This window comes from Ptiloglossa arizonensis, chromosome 4, assembly GCF_051014685.1.
Source record: "Ptiloglossa arizonensis isolate GNS036 chromosome 4, iyPtiAriz1_principal, whole genome shotgun sequence".
Lineage (NCBI taxonomy): Eukaryota > Metazoa > Arthropoda > Insecta > Hymenoptera > Colletidae > Ptiloglossa > Ptiloglossa arizonensis.
The window spans coordinates 21,634,819-21,660,916 of record NC_135051.1 but is presented as its reverse complement, the minus strand read 5'-3'; the positions used below and the strand labels follow the sequence as shown (position 1 = coordinate 21,660,916).

Below are 26,098 nucleotides of genomic sequence, written 5' to 3'. Positions count from 1 at the left end.
TAAAAACTGCCAGTATTTTTGAAAAATACTAATAATGAAGAAATAATACATAATTTTTTAAACCGCATAATTAGAAATAAATTATGAATTTACTTCTTGATCTCTTGTAAACAAAGATTTTATCCCTTTAAACTAGGTCTTTTATACATTTATACTCACATATGATTAAAAGTTTGTATTACATGTTAAATAAACTAAACATTACTGTTTCTTAAAACCAAATACATATATACAGAATATCTAATAATTTGTATTACTTTGTTCATAGTGTGTATTGTAAAATGTATAATTATTGAGTAAATATATTGTCCACAAATATGTATATCATTATTCAATAACATCATACTTGATGCATACAATTTTTATTACATTACTATTATATGTTAGTTTATTTAAATCTTAAGGCATTTGTGAAATATTATATACATAGTCTATAAAAATGTAACTTTTATAATATTAAAGTAATATAGATATTTACAGACATTAGTGAACTTTTATTAAATTCACATTAAACATTTGTTAATATTTTTATTATTTAGTATTATTTTCTATTATTTATACAATTTATTTTATATATATCATCTAGAAAAAATCCATCAACGGAAAGGCAAATTTATATTTAAAAATTATTTTTTAAAATTGTTGATTCCTTATAAACAAAGATTTAAGAGAAAATTCGATATAATATATAATCGTGTTAAATAATTTTAGTTTTCATAGGTTAGTGGTCTTTTTGGTGAATATAAATTATTCTAATGAAAAGACACTTAAAAGATAAATGATCCGAATATAAATAAAACTATAAAGAAAAATTGCACTTGATATAATATGATATCCATGTTGTAATATACATTCATATCTCAATTTTATTAAAATGCTCATGTTTACAATAAATACACAGAATTGAAGGAAAATCACGCAATAGATCCATTCATCGTTCCAAGATATAACGTGCCTGAAACAGATAACAATAACCATATTTAGCCCACATTAGACTTAAATCCGACTTAAAAGTTTTCTTAACGTTTCTTAACGTTTTCTTAATGTTTTCGTTTCTCGAACATTAATGAAACATTAAAGATTCAATAAAAAAGAATAAATAAATAAAACTTCGTAATAAATTGAAATTGAAATATTTTGGAACAGTTATTCGATCCAAAATGTACATACAGTCTCATCTGTAATAGTAAAACTGAGTAGCAGACGCTTGTTGTATGTTACACAATTTTATAGTTACATATCTTACAAAAGGATTTGAACACTTTCGGTAATGATTTGATTTTGCAATGTTAATTACTTTTTGGATAATTAATTAAAATGTCAAAAAAAGAATTAAAATTTGACGCATTCCCTACTCTATTATTATTCAATTAACTTATATCTCAAAATCAGTGTGTTATTCAAGAGCAATATATTTTTGTAATAACTCCACAATGATACGGAATTCATTTCTATAAGAAAAGTTTAAATTTAGCAACACATTTTTGTAATAATATACAAACTGTAATGCCACATGAAGTATGGGTAATTTAGTTAATTATGAATAGAACATTATGTAACATCTTAGTTACCTACGATTGGTATAAATATTCGATTTGTCATAGAAACATATAGGTACCTGCATTGATAAAGACTGGGTAGAAGTTAGTAGGTGTTGATTTACATTTTGCACATTACAGCTCCTTATGTAATCAAAAATAGAAAAAATGAAGTATTTTTCATTTCGATTTCCGATTTGCATAAAACAGTTGAACTTGAGTTGAATAGTTTGTTATTAAATTTAAATTTAAATCAAGTTATCAAGTTTTTGTAATATAATTAAAATTTAATAATCTATCTTCTGTAATGAAATAGATTACATTAAATGTCTTTCAAGAAGTTGTATCATTTCATAAAGTAAATCAGAAGATTTTATCATTTTTAACATCTTTTGATTTTACATATACATTGTATATATAAATTATTTCCCAGAATGGAAAACCTCAAAAAGTGAAATTTCCGATTCAAAGCCGGGTTGAAGCAGATTTTAATGATTTATAATTAAAATTAATTATGTGCATACATTTAAATATTTCACAGTATACTGTACTATAATATAATTCTTTATATTGCTTGCTGTAACTTTTTACAAAACACGTGAGATTTCTATCTCCGTACATAAAACAGCAACAAGTGTTCAAATGAAAAATCATGCTATCTAATCTTGTTACATTGTTACGTAACTTTAAAATTTTAATAACACATAAAAATAATAGTCAATGTTATAGACAATATCAACAGTCGATTACTTCTAGATAGTAATTTTCTCATCAATTAATCAATCAAATCTTGCAAAGCAGTCTAAACCTTGGACCATTCATAAATACTCGTCATGAGAGTTAAGTAGAAAATGCGTGAATTAGACTATCCAAGGTTACTGCATGTACAGGATAGAATAAATAAAATATTACAGATAATTATCTCAAAAATGATTAAAGATAATAATAAATCCCTTGTTTCATATTTTCAAGCTTATTGATCTCTGTTCATAACAAACTAATATTGTTACGGGTTCAACCCCCACTTTAATTATATTAAATGAATCGATATAATAATTTTTGCATTTCTTAAATAGTTGCTTCAAAAATATGTGACATTTACATAAAACAATTTTTTACATTCTGCACAGTTAAAGAACAATGGCGAAAAACAATGGTTCTTCTTCACTACAAGTATTCTCGAGCGGGATAAATAACATCAAGACCAATATGTTGTGAATTAAACTCATTTTATTAAATGTTTAAAATTCTGTACATGTATTTGTAAATATTTATTAATATTTTTCTTGACGTTACCTTGAACATCCTATAATGTCGTTGAAGTTAGATATTAGCGCATAATCAGAACGAATTTTTTCTTTCATATTTTCTTTTACTTTGTACATATTTCTTTAACTATGCAAAATATGAATATTTCAAATAAACGCACAATGTTTTTTAATGAGTTATCCAAAATGTAAAAATTTATATATCGTTTCATTTAAATAATGGAGGAACCCTTCTTACTAATATAAATTTTAGTATGTATTAACAATTCTGTCAAAAGCAAGTAACATTTATCTAATATGTCATTCATATTTTGCGTAGTTAAAGAAACATGAACGAAGATAAAAAATTCCTTCCACTGGTGCGCGCTAGTAACAAAATTTAATGATACTGACAGATGCTCAAAATAACGTCAATGAGAAACATTTGCAAATACATACACATCATGTTAAACCTTCAATCAAAATAGTTTTTAATTCATAATATTTATTCCACTCTACTTTATAATTCTTCCAGTGAATATATTGTTAACTATGCAAAATATGAAAAAATATTTCAAATAAATGTTATTTAATTTCCAACAAATTAATTGAAAATATAAAAATCTATTATATTTCGTTAAAAGAAATGTAACTTTTACCCCTGTCCTGTAAGGGTAACGCAGTATTTTATAACTATCTGTAACAATTTTTGAAAAATTAGCATATAACGCTTTATGTGAGACACCCTATATATGCAAGAATCCTAAATCTGATATTGACCACGAACCTTCGCGCATGTGCGTTCCAATTTTTTCCACCGATCAAATCGACGTCAATAACAGGTTACGAAATGCATACATTATACAAGTATAAAAATTACTTTTAAAAGAAACAAAACAATATGTTATATAAAACATGAATCAGGCAAAAACAATTTGATATTTAATGCAAAAATGTCAAATATGACCATTACTGTTAAAAAAAAAAAAGATAGAAAAGAATTCACTATTTACAATGCTTTGTAGATTGATATGATTTTCGTTGTTCTTTTGATTTATTCAACCCTGTTATTGCTCGTCATTTGTATATAAATAAGCAAATCAATATTCACATAAACGTCCATTTGTTTATGTAAATAAATTAATTGCGTGTCCTTTTACTCTTTACTTAACAAGTTACTCTCTTAAGAATCAAAAAAAAAGATGGAATTCTTTTTTCTTAAACTCTGCTCCGGAGTGGTGCACGGGCTCTTTTACTAATCTAAATTACGATTTCTTACTTTTTTTGCTTTTTGGGAGGCAGTTTATAATATGACAATACGGTAAAAAAATATTCTGGACGAACTTGTATCTACATGAACTTTTGAGTCACGATTTTTAAGTCCACAATATCGTAATTGTTTAAGAATCGTAACTCTTTTCTAAGATAAATCGCATTACAATTAGTAATCAGTACATTGTTAATTATTAGATTAAATGGAATAAAAAATCGGTCAAAAGTTCAATAAATTAGATTATCCAATCTAGACGTTAATTAAATATAATTAATAAAATCAAAATTTTGTTCTTTGCTTGATAATAAGTTTTCACCCACTAAGTAACTTTTTTTCTTATGTGCAATTATTAATACTATTTTTTATTATTGCACAACATTTATAAAATGTATATCCATTTTCCTATTAACTGTTGTAATAACGCGTTGCAATTAATTAACGTAATATTTATTGTGACATTAGGTGCTTAATATTAAATTCATTTACAAAATGAGCTAAGAATTTTTAATCGATAAAAATTTACTAAAAAGTCTAAGCAAATTAAGTCCAGTGCATGTCTCAATTCGCTTGAATATAATTAAAAAGAAAAGAGTTTAGAAATTGGAATTAAATTAATGTTGTTTCAGACGACTTGTTTCGCTTTAATTTCCAAATCGTTTGTACAACAGATCAATGCATTTTAGTTTACTTTCTTTATAGTTCGTCCAGAAAGAAAAATAGCATTCAGTATATAAATATAATGAGTTATAAACACAACAGTACCTTGCACTTGTCGCTCAGTTTGAGCGCAAGCGACCTGGTGGCTGGTGTTCCATCGTCGTGTGGCGACAGAGAGAGAGAGACTCACGCATGTGAACACACGAGTACGAGTACTGAATAAGTATCCAAAGCTGCTCTGAAAAGATTTCATTCCATTCCGAATATCAATGTTCTTTATCGCTTTCTTTTTTAAACCAAAATATATTGGTATTTGATTAATTACAAACTATTCGTTTCAAAGTTGATTTCAACATGTAATTAGATATTCGGAGGAAAAATTTTTCAGATAAAAAGTGCATAGTTAGAAACTCTAACTGAAATAAAATATTTTAAATAAAATTAAAAGTAACTTAAGAACGTATATAAAATTTAAAAGTTAATGATATAAAAATACTTTTGCAATTGAAATAAACATAATGTAAACTACTTTAATACTTATAATTAAATAATAAATGCGTTGACTATTTTATATAATAGGCGATAAAGAAATATTTTGTTCTCAAGTTTGGTCTCTAAGTAATTATGAAAAATATTTATTAAAAAAATTGTTATGTTTAGTATGACCTTAGCTATTATGTAAACAAAATATTTACAAATAATTTTCAATTAATGTCATTTAGTTTACTGTCTTTTTTAATTTAAACTACGCAATTTTTCTCTGGAACTTTTTTCCAAAAACGAGTTAAAAGATCTTATAGCATAAACAAAAGTAGGTAAAACTATCACAAAAAAAAAAGAATAGTCCAAATCATTCATACGCGATTGATAGTTAACAAATAATTAATTTCTCTAATTTTCCTATGAAGACTCCCAGACAAAATCTTTTAAAAACCGTTTTAAATTATCCTTTATAATCGGGAAAATTTCAAATATTCATTTTAATCAATTATCCAGAGTTTCCAATAGCTGGAGTTGTCTTTAAAAAAAAAGTAAGTTAATTCCGGGAGCCAAGCGGAATGAGAGGCTATAATTCTGCTTACGAAGAAGGACGTTATATAGAAAATATTTATTTTTCGTTCGTTTGATTGAGCCGCGCCGAACATCGGCGCTATATATATTCTCGTTCTGTATTTCACTTTCTCTCGCGCTCTCTCCCTTTCATTCTTTTTCTACCACTCTTTGTTGGCTTACATTTTCTCTCATACATGTATATATATTTATATATATAATCTCTCTCTCTATCTATTTAAATATTTACGGTGATAGAATCTTGCTTATCCGAATAAACGATTACATACATTAATAGTTAACTTTTCCTGTTGATCGAACGTTCATTCTTCACAAATGTAATATAATCTTTTTTTGAATCCTTTGATACAGTTTAGTCTACACGGAAAATAGACCAAACAAATTATATAATCAGAAATAAAATTTAAAATAACTCTTGTAAGATGAAGATTTATTAAAATAATGTACTTATCAAACTAAATTTAATCTTATACAGGATTTTCAACCTGCATTCGTGGAATTATAAGAATGAAATTGAATGTAGAGTTCAATCAACGAAAATGTCTATATGATAAAAGTTGAAATTTGTAAAATATACGGTTAATCAAGATTCTACTGTTAAGATTCATCTATCTATATAGTACGTTCGGTTTAAATGTATACATTAAATTATTTCTTAAGCTATGGAAGATGCAAGAAAGATGTTTATATAGAAATTGTACTATTCTACAGGAGAAGCAATAATTGCATTTAATTTTTTCCTAATTTTCAATTCCATGATTTTATGGTTATTACTTTTTCTTTTTTAAGCAAAACTATATATTTTTATTATACTAATCTTATTGTGCGTTTTAAGTAGAATTCAACAAGCTAAAGATGAGTTTAATAAAAATATATATCATTAAAAAAAAGTAGTTACAATTTTGATATCTCTATAACTAAGAAACAAACTATTTTAAATTCCAATATGTTTCCTCTCTGAAACCAAACAAGTTCTGTATAAACAATTATCTTGTATTTTTAATACCTTAAAAACTAGTTAAATGTACACACTCAAATCGGATTTACTATATATCGGTTTACTACGAAAATACAAAAGTATTTACAATTCAATAAATAAGTCGCCACTTGGAGTATCCACGGGTCATAGGTCCTGTGTTTACAAATCACAGCGCCTCACATGTTAAGCCGATTAGAAAATTAATTTCTTTGAAATTTGAAACGCTGACTTAAAGAATTAATCATTTTCTGTTCAACCAATGATATACTTTTGTTGATTCTATTTCATGCGAATCTTAAAATAATACAAAGGTTGTTTTTACGGTCGTTTTTTAATTAATAAAAATGTACAATTTAAAAATGGACTTTCTTAAAAGATTATTGCAATCTTTTGTACAAAATTATTAATTTAAGGAAACGCCAAGAGCTTATATCCCTTTAATTATGTTTATTCTCATTTCTTCATTGTATTTACTTCTTGAAATCTAATTCTAGTTACAAGAAATAACTATATTTATATTTCAAAAATAAATTTTAAACTAACACAATTATTTTAACATTAATGAAATACCATTGATTGAACACAATAAGTAGTCTTAAATTCAGTGTTTCATTTTTTAAAATAAGATTTTTGTTTCGACCGAACTCAACTCGAAGCAACGAGTCCTCCCTCACACCACTCCACAGAGTTAGAAATAATCTTAAAGAGAAAAATCGCTCTTTACTTTGGTCTAAGAATCCCTGCGATCCTCTTCCTCCTTCTTCATTTCAATGCCTTCTTGGTTTATCTCAACTGTTTGATCCAAATTTTCCTTTTTTTCATTGGGAATCACCTCCTTTATTTCAGCTTCTGGTTCTTCTCTCTTTACGATAACCTCCTCTTCTTTTATAGGTTCTTCTTTTTCTTCAACGTTTCCGGAAACCGATTCCTGCTCTTTGGACTCCTCTGTTTCTTCTCCTGATGGACTTACATTAGTCCACCTGGATTTTCGTCCTCTATTTCGACTTTCTCTCTCCAAATTTTGGTTGTTTGGATGTTTACCACCTTTCTTATCTCTTTGCGAGTGGTTGTCAGAATCAGAAGACCAGGAGCCAGGGGGATGTTCTTGATTCCTCCAGGGAGCAGCAGACTCTGGAGGAAGAATAGAAGGTGGACCCATAGGGCCAAAAGGTGGTCTAACATGACGAATATCATCGAAGGGGGGTCTGAAAAAGGTATCCGGTTCTCGAGGATCAAAAGGTGGGCCACGAGGACCGAAAGGCCTCATTCCAGGACGAAGAGGACGAGGTCCTAGGCCCCGTGGATGGAACATTAAAGGACCTAAAAAGCAAATATTTACTAATCATTTCTTTGTTAATTCATTAATTTTTTAGACAACCTTTACAATAATATATGTATAAAATTTAAGTAAAATTTCTTGTTTTATATTTAACATTATAACTATACAAGACACACAATATATTGTCAAAAAGTCATTTATACAAGTGTAAAATTGCTATTATGTGGTAAACATTATCACATGCACTTTAATCAAAATATTACTTCAAATATTGATAGACAATCTAAGTCGATTTAGAAAATTATTTAAGCACAGCCAAAATATTAGAATTCCCTTAATATTTTCCTTTTCACAGAAAAAAAAGAATTATTCTTACCAGGTCCACGAGCCCCTAGAGGAGCAGGACGAGGTCCAAATCCATCGGGATGTCCAGGTCTAGGTCCTCTGGGTCCCATAATAGGTGGCATGCCAAACATAGGTTCAATTCCAAAGAATTCTCGTCTCCTAGGTTCAAAGTCACCTCGATCGAGATGTCCTCTTGGATCGAAACCATCCTGAAGCCGTGGATCAAAACCGTCACGTCTGATTTCATAATCGAATCGATCTCGATCATCGAGCGGTCTTCTTCCTCGTACCTCAGACCTATCAAATTCCTCCCTTTGGCAAATAATTAATCGATGATTATTAAATAACTTAAATTTATTTATATATTACATTTAAAGAATATTTTATGCAGCATAAGAAGGCTCGTTTTGTTAGTCTTTTAGAAATAAAATATATGTTTACCTCTGCTCCCTTGGGGGTCCAAGTCTGCCAAAATCCTCTATTCTTTGCTGTCCATGTATCCTATTATCAAATTCTTCTTGATACATCCCCCCCTGTATCCTCGGAGCGTCCATATACTCCTCATGCATTTGTGATCCTCTGTGACCCCGTCCAAAATTTTGCCTTTCCCTTTGTTGCTGATATTCTCTTGGATCTTGAGGATTTCGAAAGTCTGGTGGTCGAGCCGGAAAATCACCTCTTTCCTGAGGTAAACCAAATTTCGGCAAGTCCATAAGAGAGGAAAGAGGTTCGCCGCGTGTCGATCGAGTATCTTCGAAACTCCTGTCTGGTCTGTCTCGGTCTTGTCGGTTACGAGGAGGTATCCGGTCAACTCTATCTTCAAGAGGAAGTGTGCCATCGGCCAATTGACGCAGACGATCAGCTAAGCTCGGTTTACCGTCTTTTTTTGGAGTAGAATCGTTTTCCTAAAATTGTATCGAATTAAGATTGCAATTAGTGAACAAAATAAATTACAATTAGTATTACTGTTGCAAGGTAAGAGTTTTATGTATCTCAAATTATTTGATTTTACATTATTTTTAAACCTTTCACTTTTTGATCTTTATATCTTTGAAATAAATATTTGTTTTATAGGTCATTTAGTTCTTCAATCTTTATTATTATAAAACATTAAAGTTAATATATTATTACCTGAAGACTTTGATTTTGTGGATTTCCTTCTCGATTTTCTCGATTTTCTCTTTCTCTTCTGTCATCTCTGTCTCTATCTCTAATATCTCTTCTCCTATCACGTCCTCGTTCTCGTCCTCTACCTCTTTCCCTCCCACGATCCATTCTGGAATCATTGCTTTCCCTATCTCTATGAGATAAATGTGTTTCTCTATCTCTTCTCTCTCTGTTTTCCCGTTCCCTATCTCTTTCTTTATAGTCTCGATGTTGCTAAATTTAAATTAAATTGAAATTCCGTAGAATACATTCTGTTTTATATAAAAACTAATGAAATGTATACTAAATAGAAAAATATCATATAATTCGTTAATGAAAATCTTAAAAATGATTATATCGATACATTCATAAAAGCAATATTTTTTATAATTTTGTCACAACACTAAATGTTAAGCTGAATAAATAAAATCACTGTATAAAAAAACTCTATAAATAAAAGCTATTTTTTAACAACAAAAGAAAATTCCATATATTTTACCTCTAGTTGTTGGTCACCTTCTGTTCTTTCCTCATTTAGGGAAAGTTGCTGTTCAGTTAAATTGCCTTTATTTTTAGCTCCATTTGAACTTTGCGGCATTGCATCCTCCATTTCTACATCCATATCATCTGCAGAATGCTGTTGCTGAGGTAGTTGCATTTGTAAGGGAGCAGAAGGACCTACACCATAAGGTTGACGCAACATTGGCAAATTTGGCATTCCCGTTTCCGTTGTTGGTGGCGGGACTCCTATTGGAGGAACATTGTGTGGCATACCTGAATTATGAAATTTTTATTTTCATTACTTTTTATCTTTTTCATTTCCAGTTTTCCTATGGAACGACTGTAATTTAGTTGTATGTACCGGTAGAATTAGGTTTATCAGAGGGTGCAGCAGGTGCTGGTAAAGGAATCTGTGTTAATAAACCAACACCAACACCAGCTCCAAACGGAGAATTTACTGGAGGCGTTAACATAGTTTGCATCATTCCCGGTGGTCCTAATAAACTTTGCATATTTGGAGGCGGTACACCTATTGGAACATTAGGCATTAAACTGTGCGCCATTGGTAATCCCATTGGTCCAATCATACCTGTATAACAAAGAACAAAATATAGATTCTATATGTTTAAAATTATTTTTAAAGTTTTTATTCATGTCACAACTTCTAATTTCTCTTAAAAAAAAAATTTTGTTTAATAAAAAATTATTTACGAGGAACTCCTGGCATTGTAAAAGCAGGTGGCATCATTTGCAATTGTGTATTTGGTGGTGGCAAAAGTGCAGCTGATGTGGGAGGTCTAATCGGCGGTGGTTGACTTGTATCAATCACTTGTTGCTGCTGTTGACCCTGTTGCTGTGTCTGCTGTTGAGACTGTTGTTGTTGAGCACTAGTTGAAGGCTGCATTACATTCACAATGCCGTCTGTCAAATTTGGAATTGCGGCAGCTGCAACTAAGGCTTGTTGCTGCAACTGCAACTGCTGTTGAAGCATATCTGCATTTGTTCCGGAATGCTTTAATTTACCTACAAATAACATTAATAAAATAAATTATTTTAGTCGTAAATCTTTGATTGAATACACGGCATTCAAATTAAATTTTAATTTGATACTGTTAAATTGTTACTCAAAAAGCATACATTTTTAATTGCACGTAAATCTGGTACTTTAATTACCTTTTAAATTGGGTGGAAGAGTATCCTCGTCAATCATTCCACCTTCTTCAAGTAATTCTAGATCTTGGTCAGTAACATTAATTAATTTATTCCAGGGAATATAACTTACTCCCAATTCAACTTCCCAGTAATCTTTCCATTCCTTTCCTTTCACACCTTTTCCTGGTGCCCAGGCTAACTAAAATACATTGAAAATTCTATTATTGTAAAACTAAATTATTTATTTCTACAATTTTAATGTAAAATAAATGATATGTAAAATAACTTACAGTGATTGCTTTTCCTTGCATTTTATGATTCTTAAGTTTGGTAAGAGCTCTATATGCGTCTTGTCTTCTATTCATACATATGAAAGCACAACCTCTAGGTGAAATCAGATCTATGCTGACAATATCACCAAACTCTCCAAAAGTGTCTGAAAGTTCTTCTTGATGTACCAATTTCGATAGATGTCCTACCCAAAGAGTAGTACTGCAAACTGTAAGAATATCAAATTTTGTAAGTAAAATGATTCCAAAAAAAAGATATCAACACTTTGTAATTTGTGCACACATATTTGTGATTTATCAGAGATATCATTTATAAAAATATTAAAAAAAAAAAAACTTCAAACATTTAGAAGCTCTATTCTTAATTATTAGTTAAAAAGGAATATGATCAATAGTAACAGTAATAATATTTAACTTACCACTTAATTTATCCCTGATAATTGGTGGCAGTCCTCGTTTGCGTCTTTCTCTTTCTTTTTCTCGTTCTTCTTCAGTCATTTTTTCTCGACTATCTTCACGTTTTCTGTCGCGTCCTCTATCTCTCGAGCGAGATCTGAAATGTAATAATATATTTAGTCATAAAATAAGTAGTTTACCACAAAGCTTAAGTTTTACTAACAAACTTTAAAATATCACTTTTATAACTATATACACTAAATAATTTCAATATAAATAAAAAAAAGTAAAATTACCTTCTTCTTCTGGATCTACTTCTTGACCGAGATTTTCGGTCTCTGTCTCTGTCACGATCTCGATCTCTATCTCTATCTCTATCTCTATGCCGCGGTGATCTAGATCGACTATGATGTCTGTATCGATCAGGTGATCTGCTTTGTGATCTTGTACTTTCGCAATTTACAATTTCTACGCTGCTACTATCTCGTCTTGCACCATTTCTATAATTAATAATTTATTAAAAATTAATTCAAATATTTAATACAATTATATAATTAAATTATGGAAAAAGAATCTTTGTGATCATAATTACAATAAAATTAAAATGAAATTATATAGATTGAAATCTATAATAATGTTGGAACTACAGATATTGAAATTAAATTATGAATAAATAAAAGGAAAGAAAAAAATATTTTTAATTATTTTTGTGCAAAAAGAAATGATTACCCAGAATAATCTTGTGTGTCTTGCCGTTCATCGAGAAGCGGACTCTTTTGATTTTGATGCGCCTGCTGATTGATCTGTCTAATATTTGACAAAGGTTGAGAGGCATAGGGCAGAGCCGGTGGGTAACCAGGAGGCGGTTGACTCATATCTTGTATGACTCCGCTACTTACATTTGTTGTATATGTGTTTTGTTGACTTGGTTTCAAGACATCTGATGGTTTTAATTCACATTCCGATGCAAATGGTAAATTCTGAAAAAATTGAGTTTTGTTAATGTAAGTGCGACACATTATTGCAATTAATTATTTTTTTAAACTTCATGTATAAAATCATATTATTTTTGATAACAATAACGTACAGGAACAGTTTGGGCTAGATGTTTATCAAACTCCTCTTCTTGTTGCTTCATTTGTTGAAGTTTCCGCATTTTTTCTTCCATTTCATGTTGTGACGAAGAAGCATTTCCCTGCATTGTTTGTTGCAATGTTTGGAGCTGCCTTAAAACCTATTAATTCGGTAAATAACTTATTTTATTCAAGTATTACAAAAAAAATTAATACTTTTTGTAAAAGTACTTTCTATAGTAAGCAATGCTCATTAATTGATTTATTAAATTTGTAATTTTTTCATTAAATTGTACTTAAGAAAAATTAAAGAAACATTGACATTTTATCTTCAAATTATACTTTAAAAGTTAAAATTTGTCTTACACTTAATGACACTAATTAAAATGTATAAATGTATACCTCCGGATTTGTTAGTAGTAACCCAAGACTTTCCAAACTATTTCCAGTAGAAACAGCATTATGTTGACCGACATTTGATGCTGCTGTTGTTGCTGGTGAACTAGCAACAACAACATCATCATCCTCTTCCTCACCATAATCAAAATCTAAGAGTTTCTTATCAAATTTTACAGAACTCTTTTGTTCATTCGCAGCTTCCTGTTTTTTTAACAGCAACTGTTGTAAATGTTGTAATTGATCAAGAAAAGAAGCATCCATTTGAGTTGAATTCGATTGCCCCTAAAAAAGAAATAATTGAAATTTAATACAAATAGTTTGGCTAAAATCAAATTCACTTCAATTTAGACACTGAATTACGGATATTAATAAACTGATGTTATAAATATAATATACCAGAAGTTTGGCATTAACTATATTTGCTGTTTCGATTTTTGTTTGCGCTAGCCAAACAGGATCAATTGGCTTTGCGGAAGAAAATATTTTCTGATCTTTTACTGCATTCTTTGCAGTTAAGGGAGGAGTCTTTACAGCAGTACCAGTATTGCTTGTGTTGTTTGTTGAGGAAGTATTCAGTGTACCTAAAAACGATAATAAAATTACTGAATATAAATTAATTTTCATTCTCAGTTTTGAATTAATTTTATTTAAATCTTGGAAATTTATCAAACACAAATAATAAAAGTAAAAACTATTTCACCATTGGCATTGACTGCTTGTTCCTTGTGTATTGGATGATTTGGGTCCGCAAGATCAAATAGAGGTTGTATAACCTCAGAAGGAAAGACTGCATTCTTTTGCCAAAGATTTAATACTCGTATCACCTTACTTTTGTCTTCCTGAGGACATTTTAGAAGGTTTAAGAAGGTAGTTTGCATGTTCTTAGCAAAGCGTGGAGCAAAGACATCTTTCTCTACTCCAAACTGGTGTCTGGATTGGCGTACAATTGAATCTATAACGTACAATCCAGGCACTTTGTACTCTGGCTTACACTGTAACAAATAAGTAACAGTTAAATTATATATATCACAACAACATCTTTATTGTATATTTCATGGTTTTGTTTTTCAAAATAAATTTACCTTTTGAATGAATTTCTCAACGCTTTGCACAACATGCTTATAGAATTTGATTGCCTTAATTGCGCCCCTAGTTAAAGAATTCATCTTTGCCTTGGAAATTGGTGGTTTGACATCATAAAGAGCTGAAAGCTAAAAATTGAAAAAATATAAACAGAGTTCATCATTTGGATTAATAATTTGATTAATTCTTAAAATTAATTTCTTCTTATGTTCATATGTAGAATAACCATTTATTTGACATGACAAAAAGTAACTACAAAAACTGATAACAAATATACTTAAAATCCTCTTTATTAGGTACAATCAAATTTAAGAAAAAATTACTTAATTTGATTTTTTTATGCTTTAAGATACAAGATACCTGTCTTCCAATAATATTTTATTGTTGTTAATAATTACATCAAAAAACAGCAATTTTTGTTTCTATAATCTGGGAGCATATATAAATATTAAGTTGTTGATTACAGAATTTTATAAATATTTTCCTATAATTAATTTGCACTACATGTTCTCTTTAGTAAGCCACCCTTTTTATTCCTCTTCCCCAACCCTCCCACCTTTATCAGCTTTCTTTAAACACACAATGCAGACAAATACTTATTCTTTTTTTTCTATTGCATAAATTATAAAAATTTCAATTAATAACAAATAACCATCGCGTTGTATATCACAAAACCACTCTAAATCACAATAAAAGTTCTCTTTCACTGATCTCCGTCTTTCTTGCATACAGAGAGTTTCTCCCTCTCTCTTGCACAGAGCTAGAAATCAAAGCATTCGTCGAGCACGAAATCACTCGATTTCTCATATCACGATCACTCGAGGACGATGAGAGGATTATTTCTTCTAGAGCTCTGTTTAGCGTATGTACTGCTTACGACCACGAAACGAAAAGATAGAAAAGGGAGAAGGGAAAAGAGAAATGAGAAAAAAAAGAACAAGGGAGAGTCGGCGGGCTAGAAGAAGAATCGAGGGTAAGAATCAGCTCACCTCCGCATTAAATGCCTTAACCGCCTCCATTTCGATGAAGGTGCGAAGCACCAAGGATTTGCTATGTTTCACAGGAATCCGTGATTCTCGGGACGTTCAATGTTTTCGCGATAAATCGCATGTCTTTGCTCAGAGCGCACTGTCTAGCTGGGCCATGCCACTCAAGATGGCGACGCTATTTCCCGAAAGGCATCGCGGGGCGGTGATGCGTGACGTCACATGCCGCCGCTGTGCGCAATCGGTAACAATTTACGCTTTAATACCGATTGTTTTTCACCAATCAAAAAGCAGCTAGATAAATAATTGTTTGAAAATTTATCAAAATTTTGGATTTATTGTAAAAGTTCACTATTTCAAAAATGAATTTCACATTAAAGCGTATTATTATATAACAGAAGTTTCTGTTTAGATTTAATATTATAGAAATTATAGGTTAACGTACGTATAATAATTATAAAAATTATAAGCGTTATACTTAGATATCTGTTTTATTTTAATTTTATTTAATTATAAGTACGTTATTAATTTCATTTTAATATCTTGTTAACAAAGAATAAAATTTTAATACTGAATTATCGGAATATCAATTTGAAAAAAAAATAACAAAATTTACAAAAATTTTGTATAATTTCTAATAAATAATTTTCTATATGAAATCTCTTTACCATATATTATCCAAACACATCTACTAATATACTGCATAAATTAACTCCAATATCTATTTACTAATGTAGATAATAATTCATTACTGAATTGAAGTTGCGGAAACATTGATGCCAACTGTACTTTTTAGCCTAGTAGGTAAACCTCAAATAATTGTTAAACCAATGTTACAAGTTTTTGTATATTTGAATTCATATGTAATACGTCTTTTGTGTAATTTTACTTGATTGTATATTATTTGGATTACGTTATTATTTAAATTTAACATTTATATCAAACCGATCACATAAAATTTTAATTGCGCAATTAAAAATATAAGTAAGTAGTTATAACATAGACCATTTTTAATATTTAATAATCATTTTCTTAAGATGAGTTGCAAATTTTAAATTCATATAATTCAAACACGACAAAAGTTTCAAATTGAGTATTGATTTTATTTGAATGTTTTTACTTAAAAAATATTATTTATAAAATTTATATAAATTTATTATTTATATCTATATTTAAAATCTATAATTTATATTTATCAATCTGTTACTTAATCAATATTATTGTTAAAACAGATAATTATTAAAGAAAAATGATAAAAGTACCAGAAGAAATTGACCTTGAAAATTATATTTTAATAATTCCATCAGTCGCTGTTGGAAATGTTGGGCAGCTGTCCATTGATCTATTAATCTCTAGTTTGAATTTATGTAAAATTGGATCAATGTGGAGTTCTACATTCCTTCCAATCTGTGGTCTTGATCCTTATAATACAAATTCTGATTCTATTTGTACTGCTGCTGATTTCTATCTCGGAACCATTTATAAAATAATTCTTCTACAACTACGTTCCCCTTATGTTGATAATTCAACTGATTTTTTCAATGAACTAACACAATTTATTCACCAAAGGAAAATCTGCAAGGTAAGCATGTTTCAATAAATATTTGTTTATTTTTATATTAATAACAAATTTACTTGACAGGTAATAATTCTAACCAGTAGTTATGCTTATGAACGTTCTGATAGATCAGATTCCAATTTGATGTATCTTACTTCAGACGATTCATTATTGAACAATGATAAGCTTCTTAAACGTCTTCATTGGAAAAGATATACAAAACAAATTTTAACGGGATCTACAGAAAACTATTGTATTCCTGGAGGAGGATTTGCAAATGGCCTGTACGAGTATCTCAAATCAAGAGAAATTTCTTGTACAACACTTTTTCGTTATTGTTCCGAAGGAGATAATATTCATGATGCATTAATGGTAGTTAAAGGTTTAAATCAATGGTTAAATCTATTAGAAATTACTATTGATGATGGTATCAATATTAAGTATCCGCCATCTTGGAAATATTTTTTTGGTAATCCACCTTCGTCTGAATTATACTAAGCTCGGTGTTTCATTTTGTTATTTATAAAATTTCAATCCTAATAAAGTCAACAACACATAATAATTGATATTGTACAGAAATAAAATCGTATTGAGGAAGATTTAGGTCTAAAACACTGTTAATTAGAATTATGTGTTAATTTAATTAATAATAAAGTAACATCAAATATTTCTAAATTGTCATTAAATGAAAAAATTGTATTTAAAATTAATCTAAATAATAATAAATCACAATAATTACATTACTTTGTTAATAATCAATTGAAAGATATTTAATCTTCATAATTTTCATTAACATTTATGTAAATTTATGTAAACAATGTTTAAGCAAGAAGTTTGAACTTTGATGAAAAAGCAGAATAAGAAACTAAAGCTGCTAAAAGAGCAGCAAGGAGTTCTGAATTGATCCAAGGTCCAAGATAAACATCTGGATTATTAAGTAATACTACAACTAAAGGTTTCACTGTGCTTGGATCTTCTCCATTTCTATATGCTTTACGTATAGCTGCATATCTTTCTTCATCATATAAGTTTATTCTATAATCTCCAGAGCGTGCTTTTTTCACATCTTCTGTCCAAGATACCTAAAAAAAATTCACTTTACTATGGCTGTAACTGAATTTCAATTTCTTGCATGTAATAATGCAATTTAAAAATCATTAATAATTTATGAATTTATCTAGATAATTATATGTATTAATAGAAATTTAATAGATTAATACCTGATACTTGTTATCGGAGCTTAACCTAGCAGCAGGCAATGCTTTTCCGTCAACTTCTGCATACAATGTGATACCTTTCACACCATTGATACACTTAAGCACAAATTGTGTCGTAAATGCAACATTCGTTAGAATTGTTGCATCTTCCGTAACATATGCAGACGCAACAACCTCAGGGTTGTGACAAACTTCGCCAGAAATTTTGGAAACTACGCTAACTATTAAAATACAAAGAATTGCAAATTGATTCATCTTTGTTTTACGCGTTTATTCCAATTGATAAATTATTTTATGCGTTTAAAAATAAATTATATTATCAATCCTCAATCCGTGAAGTCGTATCTACTACCGGTAGTTTAAATCATATTAGATTAAGTAATAATACATCTACAATCTGCTCATGGCGGCTCTTCGAGAACGCGTGGATGTGCGTGGTTACACGTGGAAAATGTTGGAAACAATGATACCAACTCTACCATTGCATATAATTTTGTCTTTTATTTAATAATCTGTTAACTTACAGAAACACTTCATGTAAACATTTATAATGCCAAAGAAAATAGCATAGATATATTTATAAATGTTTACACTGTGTAAAGATCTGTTTCCACGTGGCAAATAGTTACCAAGTTTAATGCAATGACTATAGTAAAAATCTACTCTTTTTCTATATATTACACTGTACCGTGACATTGGATGTCATGATGTTTATTAATGAAAAAATTTAAATACCAAACTGCAATGACATTCTAATTATACATATTACATCGAAAGCTTTGATTTCATATCACGTAAAAAAGGGTCCTATGCTCACCCTAGAAAATGAATTCAACCTGTAAAATTAGAGTTATCAGTACTGGCACTAACCAAACACCTGCCAAGAAAAAGGACGAGTCGTGGTTGGTGCTGATGTTAGTAATTTTATTATTTATTGACTTCGCGGAACTTTTAGATATATTTATGCAAAGTAAATTTGATACAATTTTAAAAGAACCAAAAAATTTGTTATAATATAGTTTAATTCTTTAAAACTATTATATGGAATTTAGTATATGTTATTAATTTATTGTAATCAATATATTTTATATTAAGAAAACAGCAATTGTACCTTTTAAATAATGTGTATCGTAGAAAGAGAAATGTGCAATTATTGAATTATTGGATACTTTTTATCATAGGTACAAATTTGTCAAGTATTCAAATACAAATACTCTTTGTTATATATATATGTATATAACACAGTGGAACCTCATATGATACACAGGGACGAGTTTTTACTTTCACCAACTTTACCGACTTCGGTCGTGTAGTTGAATATAGTTCCTGAAATTACCTTTCTTAAATAAAGAGGTCACTCGATAATCACTGATGCTTTACGATGTCGGTAATTCAGATTTTGTGACATCGATTCTCGCAAGATGAAACGTCTGTTTTATATCACATTTAGAATTGTGGTCTTATGGTAATAAGACGGAGTGAAGATGGTCTCTAAGTATTTACTCTGGAGCTTAGCTGGAAACTACAATGTACACGGTACTGGCTAAGATTGGACATTCGTTCTAATCAATTTCATTTATTTTCAGTTTTTAAATGTATATTTTGTTTAATTGACCCTTTGCAGACAGGACCGCTTGTACAACATTATTTTTAAATATTTACAATGTACTTTATCGATGTGATTCAAGTATACCATTAATAAGATTTTATTTCATTTTTTCTTTATTAGTGAACATAAAAAAAAATTTATTTAATGGTTTTATGCAAAATGAAATTCTTTCTAACATTTATTTAAAACAGTTAAAATAATTTTTACAAATAACGCGTACATATCGGAATTATCAAAGAACTACGAGAGGTTATCATTATTGTTCATGGACTGAGTATGTCCAAAATCTAATTAGATCTTGAGATGAGAATACAAAACTCAAATATAGATTCATTGAAATCCATTTAACCGTTTGAACGCAATCGTCATAACAATATTCGGAAAAAGAATTCTTTTTGGTAATCGAAACGTGATCAAGGAATCTTAAAACTTGTTTTTTAAACAGTTATTATGTTATAGAATGTTTAATGTTCAAATTGTGACATAAACGTAGGGCTTTAATCAAAATATTCTAAAGATCATTTAAATATGTCACTTCAGAAAATATTTTTTATTTGTTTCAATATTACAAGCAGGTATTATCGATTAATACAAACTATTATTGTATAGGTCACTTTGTATATGTGTGTGTGCGCGCGCGCGTGTATATGTGTGTATAAACAAAGAGTATTTGGTATTTGAATACTTGACAAATTTGTACCTATGATAAAAAGTATGCAATAATTCGATAATTGCACATTTCTCTTTCTGTGATATACACTATTTAAAAGGTACAATTGCTGTTTTCTTAATATAAAATATATTGATTACAATAAATTAATAACATACACTAAATTCCATATAATAGTTTTAAAGAATTAAACTATATTATAACAAATTTTTTGGTTCTTTTAAAATTGTATCAAATTTACTTTGCATAAATATATCTAAAAGTTCCATGATGTCAATAAATAATAAAACCGCAATATTTAATACTTTATATAATTAATTATGAGTGATATCGAATTCTTATTTAACCTTGTATATAAAACATAAATTGTAGAAGTTATATATTAGCTACAATAAATAAATTCTAAAACTTGTCATTTTCTTTAAGAATATACATTCAATACTGTGAACCTACCTGTTTTTTGTAATCTTTTTTTTATTTCAACAGTATTTTAGTTTCAAAATATAGTGTAAGAAAATTACACGTAAATCAATGAATTTAAAATTCAATCAAATTCACTTCTTTTGTTATTGTGTTTAATGCTGTAGACGTTACAACCGATGTGGTAAAAGAACGTACATGAGATCGAAAAGTTGACACAGGTTCCCATGCTTCATCTCTGATAATTCCTTGATTTCTTGGGTACATAAGTAAGGGATCTTTCCCTGTTTTCTTGCATAATTTTTCTTGAAGCATTATTAAACGTGACCTCCAATATTCGTAACTAGCTTGCTTAAGTGCATTGACCCATTCTTCTATTTGACATTCCGAACGACCACTCAAAACGTGTCTTTTTTCATGCTCATCGCGAAATGCTATACTAAATGCAAATATTCCTTCAGACACATTGTCAAGATTAATACTATAATTTTCTAAAACAATTACACCAGCTGGTTGCTTTTTATCAATTTTTCCAAATTCGTTGATATTAAAATAAAATAATAAGTTGCACCTTAATTTAAACCATTTTTCTTTAAATACTGAAAGACAAATAATACGAATATTAGAGAATAGCATTATGAATATTTATAAATGTATTAAATAACATACTAAATGTAATATTGTAATATATTAAATTATCAAGTACATAATTTTCTTTAATAGGAGGAAATCACATTTAAATCACGAAAGCAATGATATTTATTACAATTAATAGGTTAACGTACATAAAAATCATTCAAATGAATTTAGATAGTTCGTGACTAAACTAACCTGCCTTATGAGCTCGCTTATGATTTAAACGACCTTCGAGATCAGCAGGGCCACTACTTGCTTCTGCAAGTTCTCTTTCATTAAATTTCATGATGATAAAAAGCATTTACACTGTAAGCGTAATATAAATGTTATCCTACAGTTATAATGTGTATATAATTCATATTATCGGTTGCTTCAACTCATTAAATAGTTCGGTTACGATCCCCACTGCCAATTGTCAATACCATACTCCAATATTATGTACTTTATTATTTATTTATAACCCATTACTGATTTCAGTAATCTCTTTTCATTTTAATTAATTATTTGTGATAATAACATTTATAATAATCGTTATAGGAACATTATCAACTAAAACTGAACACATTGATAGGGTGAAGGTGCATAGATAAACGTCAACTGTAAATTTGCAGAATACAAAACTCAAGTTTTGAAATAGCGCGTTTTACCGTAGCAGTCTGAGAAACATGAGTATATATTCATTGCGTTTTTTATTCATTTATTATGACACAACTAAATTTTCCGTTTAATATGTAGAGTTTTATTTTGTGAGGACTTTTATAAATATACTATATGCTAAACTAATCCCAATAAACGTATTAGCTGAGATTTATAAAAAAAGCAACCAAATAAGTATATTAATAAGGTTGGCTATCCTGTAAGATGCATAACAACATATTTCGTACCGTGCACATATAAAGGATTGTTGTGTCAATTGGACAAATTATCTGTCAAAATTACTGGCATTGTGTGATCTTTGTTTATTAATGGTTATGGTTTACATTTTGTACTTATAATTCGGGAATTTATTTGAGTAACAATCATATGATTTATTTACACATAGTAGTGAAGTTTTTCATATAGTGACGATTCACTATCATTTTTAATATAGTAAAGCGATGGGATCGCTAACAAGTCGACAAAATGCTGGTGTAGAAGAAGTTGATATTATTTCAAATCATGCATACAAATATCCTCCTCGTTCTGGTTTGTTTCTATTAACTTATAAATATTTTCATAGTTTTAAATTGTAGCATTTATTTGTAAAAAGTTTTATAAAATGTTAAAATATTTTATAAACCAATTTTAATTTAAAATAACATATATTAAAATGCCATATTACATATTGATATCTAAATCTTATTTAACACATTTTATTTATTAGGAAGCTATTTTGGTAGTCATTTTATAATGGGAGGCGAACGGTTTGATACTTCTCAGCCAGAAGCATATCTTTTTGGAGAAAATGCTGACTTAAATTTTTTAGGAAGTAGACCAACACCTGTAAGATAATATATAACATTATAATGTTATATTATAATTAAAATATAGAATATCATATATAAGTGAGAATTATATATAATAGTACAAAACGTAAATATTGATATTATATATAACATTGAAAAATATCCATTTCACTTTAGTTTCCATATCCTCCACCACAAGCTAATGATCCCACTAAAACATTAAAAAGTTTAGTGAATATAAGAAGAGAATCATTGAGACTAGTTCGTAATGTTGATCAAACTTCTACTTCACCTCAATGCCATAGTGTAAAACATTATGGGGATGGTGATATTGATAAAAAGCCAAATCGTTATAATATTGAATTCACATTTGACTGTGATGTGAGATGTGCAATTACAATATATTATTTTTGTACTGAAGAAGTCACAACAAAGGGAGTTACGTATGTATAACTTACATTAACAAAATAATAATATGATTTAGAGACTTTTTATAAACAATTCTACATGATGCAAAATAAATTTATTTGCAGGTATGTACCAAGAGATCCTTCAATGAATTCTGAAATATATTATTATAAGAAAGGTGCAAATCAATTATTTTCTCAAACATCACATGTATTTGATCCAACAGTATGTAATGAAGAAGATTTAACATATAATGCTGATAGGGAAGTATGTACATTTTAAATATCTATGTATTACTTTTTATGTTGTTCAAAGTATTTTCTATTCATCATTTTGATTATTCATAGATAATACCAATAGCGATACATTGTGTGGCAGAAGAAGGCTCTGATGAACCAAAACAATCTCATACAACAATTGCAGTTGTTGAAAAACATTTAGATGGAACTTATGTATTAAAGGCACTTAAGCAAAAACTTTATGTTGATGGCCTTTGTTATTTGCTTCAAGAAATATATGGTATTGAAAATAAAAATGCTGAAAATGCAAAGGTGTATTATATGAGTTTATAGACAATTTCATTTTTAATGCCATGTTTTATTATTATTATTCAACTAATAGTAATTTCATTCTTAGCAACAAGGTAGCGATGAAGATACAGATGATAATGGATCAGAATGTGTCATTTGTATGTCTGATGTACGAGACACTTTAATATTACCATGTAGACATTTATGTCTGTGTAATGGATGTGCAGATTCTCTTCGATATCAAGCTAACAATTGCCCAATATGTCGTGCTCCTTTTAGAGCCCTTCTTCAAATTAAAGCACTCCAAAAAGCAACTGGAGCTATAATATCAAATCCTCCATTACCAGAGGTCAATATTTGTTTATGTAAATAATTAGTTATGTTTTTGTTAATGTAATAGTTTTTTGCAAAATTCGATTCAAGGTAATAAGTTCAGCAACATTCGATTAACAAAGTATTAAATATTTAGGGAAGCTGTGAAAACATTCCATCTGGATATGAAGCTGTATCATTGATAGAAGCTTTGAATGGCCCATATATTCCAAGAGCTGCTGTTCTTGCACCAGAATCTCCAGACACACCTGATACAGATACAGCTAGTGCAATTCAAGCAGCCGAAGCATTAAATAGGTAAGATACTTATTCAATATTTAAATATTACAAATTACATTCTTTATTTTATAATTCAATTGCACTATAATAAAGGTGTAATTTATCAGGTCTGTAGAACGTACTTCTGTATCAAAACATGTATCTTCAAAAGAAACAGATATATCTGCGAGGACAAGCAGTACAGCATGTCCTACTCCAGAATTTCGTATGTCAGTTTTATTAGCTAGGGATGAACATTCAGGATCACAAAAAGATCTTCATAGCCGGTCTCCTGCAATGAGAATGAAAACTGGGCATTTACGAGAAAAATCTACTTTAAGATCACGTGATACTCTTAGACTTGTTAATGAGAAACAACCTGTCTCTCTTTACGAGGTAATCTATTGATTAAATTATCAAATCTTTCAACGATTTTGAATAAAATACCGGAGGCATAAATTCATATTACATTGTCTAAATAAATCAATATTTACAGGGACAAGGACAGGATGAAGATAGTGAAGCGGAAAAATTATCTCCCTTATTAGATGCAGCAACTAGTACAGAGGCACTTGACGCTCACAGTCATGGAATGTGCGACATTGATGTTGACGATGAGATTCAAAATACAGAAAATGAAAATGATGCTGACATAACGTATCATTCTCATTAAAAAAGTATGGAACATGTAGAAATACTCAACTGATCATATCAGTTCTAAAATGTATTTAATCAAATTACCTATTGTAATATAAAGTTACCTACATTCCTGCGAAATTGTTATTTTAAATTGTAAATAATATATTATTACTTATATATTAAACAAAATATCATTTTGTTAAAATTATTAATTTAAATCCGTGCGGACATACACGAGTCTTTATTAATTAAGGTTGAGAATTACTTTTTTCAAAAAAGTATTGTACTTTTTAGAATATATTTTAACCTACACCATTTAAAGTATGTTTATATATTTATGCTTGATTAAATATTTTCTATTAATTTGCAAAATTATAATCTATTGAACATATTAAGGAGACAGGACTGTTTGATGCATTAAAAAATACATATTATAATTCATCAAAACGAAAGTAAACATTTGATTAATATAAGTTTTTGCCATTTAGTTTATAATAGTATAAACTATAAAAAATAGCGATCATTTTTTAAAAAACGATTTTTGTAGCGTTTGTGACGTCATTGCTTTTAATGATTCTTTTTTTATATGGCTTATCAGTGTGCATCATTCCAGGCAAATAAAATAAGGTGCAACAAAAATTGTAAAAATGCTGGAAACTATAATATATGCTCTAGGGATTGGCGGTCGAATAATTTGATTTTTATACAAATTGTCAAAATGACAGCTATTTGTATTTGAGAAACCAAATTTGGTTGAAAAATTTGTACGTTTTTGTTTAATTTTTCGAAATAATTAAAATTTTTTAAAAATTGCTACATCATACCCTAACAAATTCCCCATAGTAAATATATGTGAAAGATTTAAAAATAATCGGTTAGCCAAATCTCGAAATATCTTGTATTGCTTGATATTGCAGCATGCATTGTATACGAATCTATGATGCTCTTTCTACTTCCAAA

The 26,098-nt window shown here is 28.9% G+C and overlaps 5 protein-coding genes across 7 annotated transcripts; 2 read left to right on the top strand and 3 right to left on the bottom strand.

Annotated features, from left to right (window-relative positions):
- Positions 1–822: 822 nt before the first annotated feature.
- Positions 823–16,111, bottom strand: Isha (Insulator su(Hw) mRNA adaptor). Of its 2 annotated transcripts, none has more exons than XM_076309575.1 (19): positions 15,419–15,703; positions 14,429–14,557; positions 14,047–14,338; positions 13,743–13,927; positions 13,350–13,628; positions 12,962–13,108; positions 12,604–12,854; positions 12,171–12,374; positions 11,898–12,031; positions 11,479–11,687; positions 11,210–11,387; positions 10,748–11,059; positions 10,398–10,625; positions 10,035–10,309; positions 9,521–9,769; positions 8,831–9,294; positions 8,421–8,701; positions 7,490–8,085; positions 823–955 (listed from the first exon to the last, which is right to left on the bottom strand). In XM_076309575.1, the coding sequence occupies exons 1-18, from the start codon at positions 15,446–15,448 to the stop codon at positions 7,496–7,498; spliced, it is 4,437 nt and encodes a 1,478-aa protein (XP_076165690.1). In that variant the 5' UTR covers positions 15,449–15,703; the 3' UTR covers positions 823–955; positions 7,490–7,495. The 2 variants fall into 2 exon arrangements, with proteins under 2 accessions (XP_076165690.1, XP_076165689.1); XM_076309574.1 differs by lacking the exon at positions 823–955 and adding an exon at positions 16,084–16,111 and having other exon boundaries at positions 6,579–8,085; positions 15,419–15,646.
- A 68-nt stretch (positions 16,112–16,179) lies between these two features.
- Positions 16,180–17,713, top strand: LOC143145243 (proteasome assembly chaperone 2). Of its 2 annotated transcripts, none has more exons than XM_076308431.1 (3): positions 16,180–16,215; positions 16,648–16,997; positions 17,058–17,713. In XM_076308431.1, the coding sequence occupies exons 2-3, from the start codon at positions 16,665–16,667 to the stop codon at positions 17,469–17,471; spliced, it is 747 nt and encodes a 248-aa protein (XP_076164546.1). In that variant the 5' UTR covers positions 16,180–16,215; positions 16,648–16,664; the 3' UTR covers positions 17,472–17,713. The 2 variants fall into 2 exon arrangements, with proteins under 2 accessions (XP_076164546.1, XP_076164545.1); XM_076308430.1 differs by lacking the exon at positions 16,180–16,215 and adding an exon at positions 16,240–16,399.
- Positions 17,595–18,658, bottom strand: Tapdelta (Translocon-associated protein delta). Its single transcript, XM_076308435.1, has 2 exons — positions 18,194–18,658; positions 17,595–18,055 (listed from the first exon to the last, which is right to left on the bottom strand). The coding sequence occupies exons 1-2, from the start codon at positions 18,443–18,445 to the stop codon at positions 17,795–17,797; spliced, it is 513 nt and encodes a 170-aa protein (XP_076164550.1). The 5' UTR covers positions 18,446–18,658; the 3' UTR covers positions 17,595–17,794.
- A 1,670-nt stretch (positions 18,659–20,328) lies between these two features.
- LOC143145245 (pleckstrin homology domain-containing family J member 1) lies at positions 20,329–22,134 on the bottom strand. The gene is made up of 2 exons (XM_076308434.1): positions 21,721–22,134; positions 20,329–21,488 (listed from the first exon to the last, which is right to left on the bottom strand). Exons 1-2 carry the CDS (start codon positions 21,824–21,826, stop codon positions 21,007–21,009), a joined length of 588 nt encoding a protein of 195 aa, XP_076164549.1. The 5' UTR covers positions 21,827–22,134; the 3' UTR covers positions 20,329–21,006.
- A 249-nt stretch (positions 22,135–22,383) lies between these two features.
- On the top strand, positions 22,384–25,265 carry Mrgn1 (Mahogunin ring finger 1). The gene is made up of 9 exons (XM_076308429.1): positions 22,384–22,710; positions 22,889–23,007; positions 23,148–23,413; positions 23,504–23,645; positions 23,726–23,929; positions 24,015–24,257; positions 24,378–24,538; positions 24,628–24,895; positions 24,996–25,265. The coding sequence occupies exons 1-9, from the start codon at positions 22,623–22,625 to the stop codon at positions 25,170–25,172; spliced, it is 1,668 nt and encodes a 555-aa protein (XP_076164544.1). The 5' UTR covers positions 22,384–22,622; the 3' UTR covers positions 25,173–25,265.
- The last annotated feature ends 833 nt before the right edge of the window (positions 25,266–26,098 follow it).

Bases quoted from the DNA above. Each gene is read 5' to 3' on its own strand.
- LOC143145245 (XM_076308434.1), bottom strand. From the start codon at position 21,826: ATGCTTTTTATCATCATGAAATTTAATGAAAGAGAACTTGCAGAAGCA. The intron at 21,489-21,720 runs GTTAGTTTAGTC...TTTGTCTTTCAG, and splicing joins TAAGCGAGCTCATAAGGCAG to TATTTAAAGAAAAATGGTTT.
- Tapdelta (XM_076308435.1), bottom strand. From the start codon at position 18,445: ATGAATCAATTTGCAATTCTTTGTATTTTAATAGTTAGCGTAGTTTCC. The intron at 18,056-18,193 runs GTATTAATCTAT...AATTTTTTTTAG, and splicing joins GCTCCGATAACAAGTATCAG to GTATCTTGGACAGAAGATGT.
- Mrgn1 (XM_076308429.1), top strand. From the start codon at position 22,623: ATGGGATCGCTAACAAGTCGACAAAATGCTGGTGTAGAAGAAGTTGAT. The intron at 23,646-23,725 runs GTATGTACATTT...GATTATTCATAG, and splicing joins CATATAATGCTGATAGGGAA to ATAATACCAATAGCGATACA. The intron at 24,896-24,995 runs GTAATCTATTGA...CAATATTTACAG, and splicing joins AACCTGTCTCTCTTTACGAG to GGACAAGGACAGGATGAAGA.
- Isha (XM_076309574.1), bottom strand. From the start codon at position 15,448: ATGGAGGCGGTTAAGGCATTTAATGCGGAG. The intron at 11,388-11,478 runs GTAAGTTATTTT...AATGTATTTTAG, and splicing joins TGCAAGGAAAAGCAATCACT to TTAGCCTGGGCACCAGGAAA. The intron at 9,770-10,034 runs GTAAAATATATG...ATTTAAATTTAG, and splicing joins AAGGTGACCAACAACTAGAG to CAACATCGAGACTATAAAGA.
- LOC143145243 (XM_076308431.1), top strand. From the start codon at position 16,665: ATGATAAAAGTACCAGAAGAAATTGACCTTGAAAATTATATTTTAATA. The intron at 16,998-17,057 runs GTAAGCATGTTT...TTTACTTGACAG, and splicing joins ACCAAAGGAAAATCTGCAAG to GTAATAATTCTAACCAGTAG.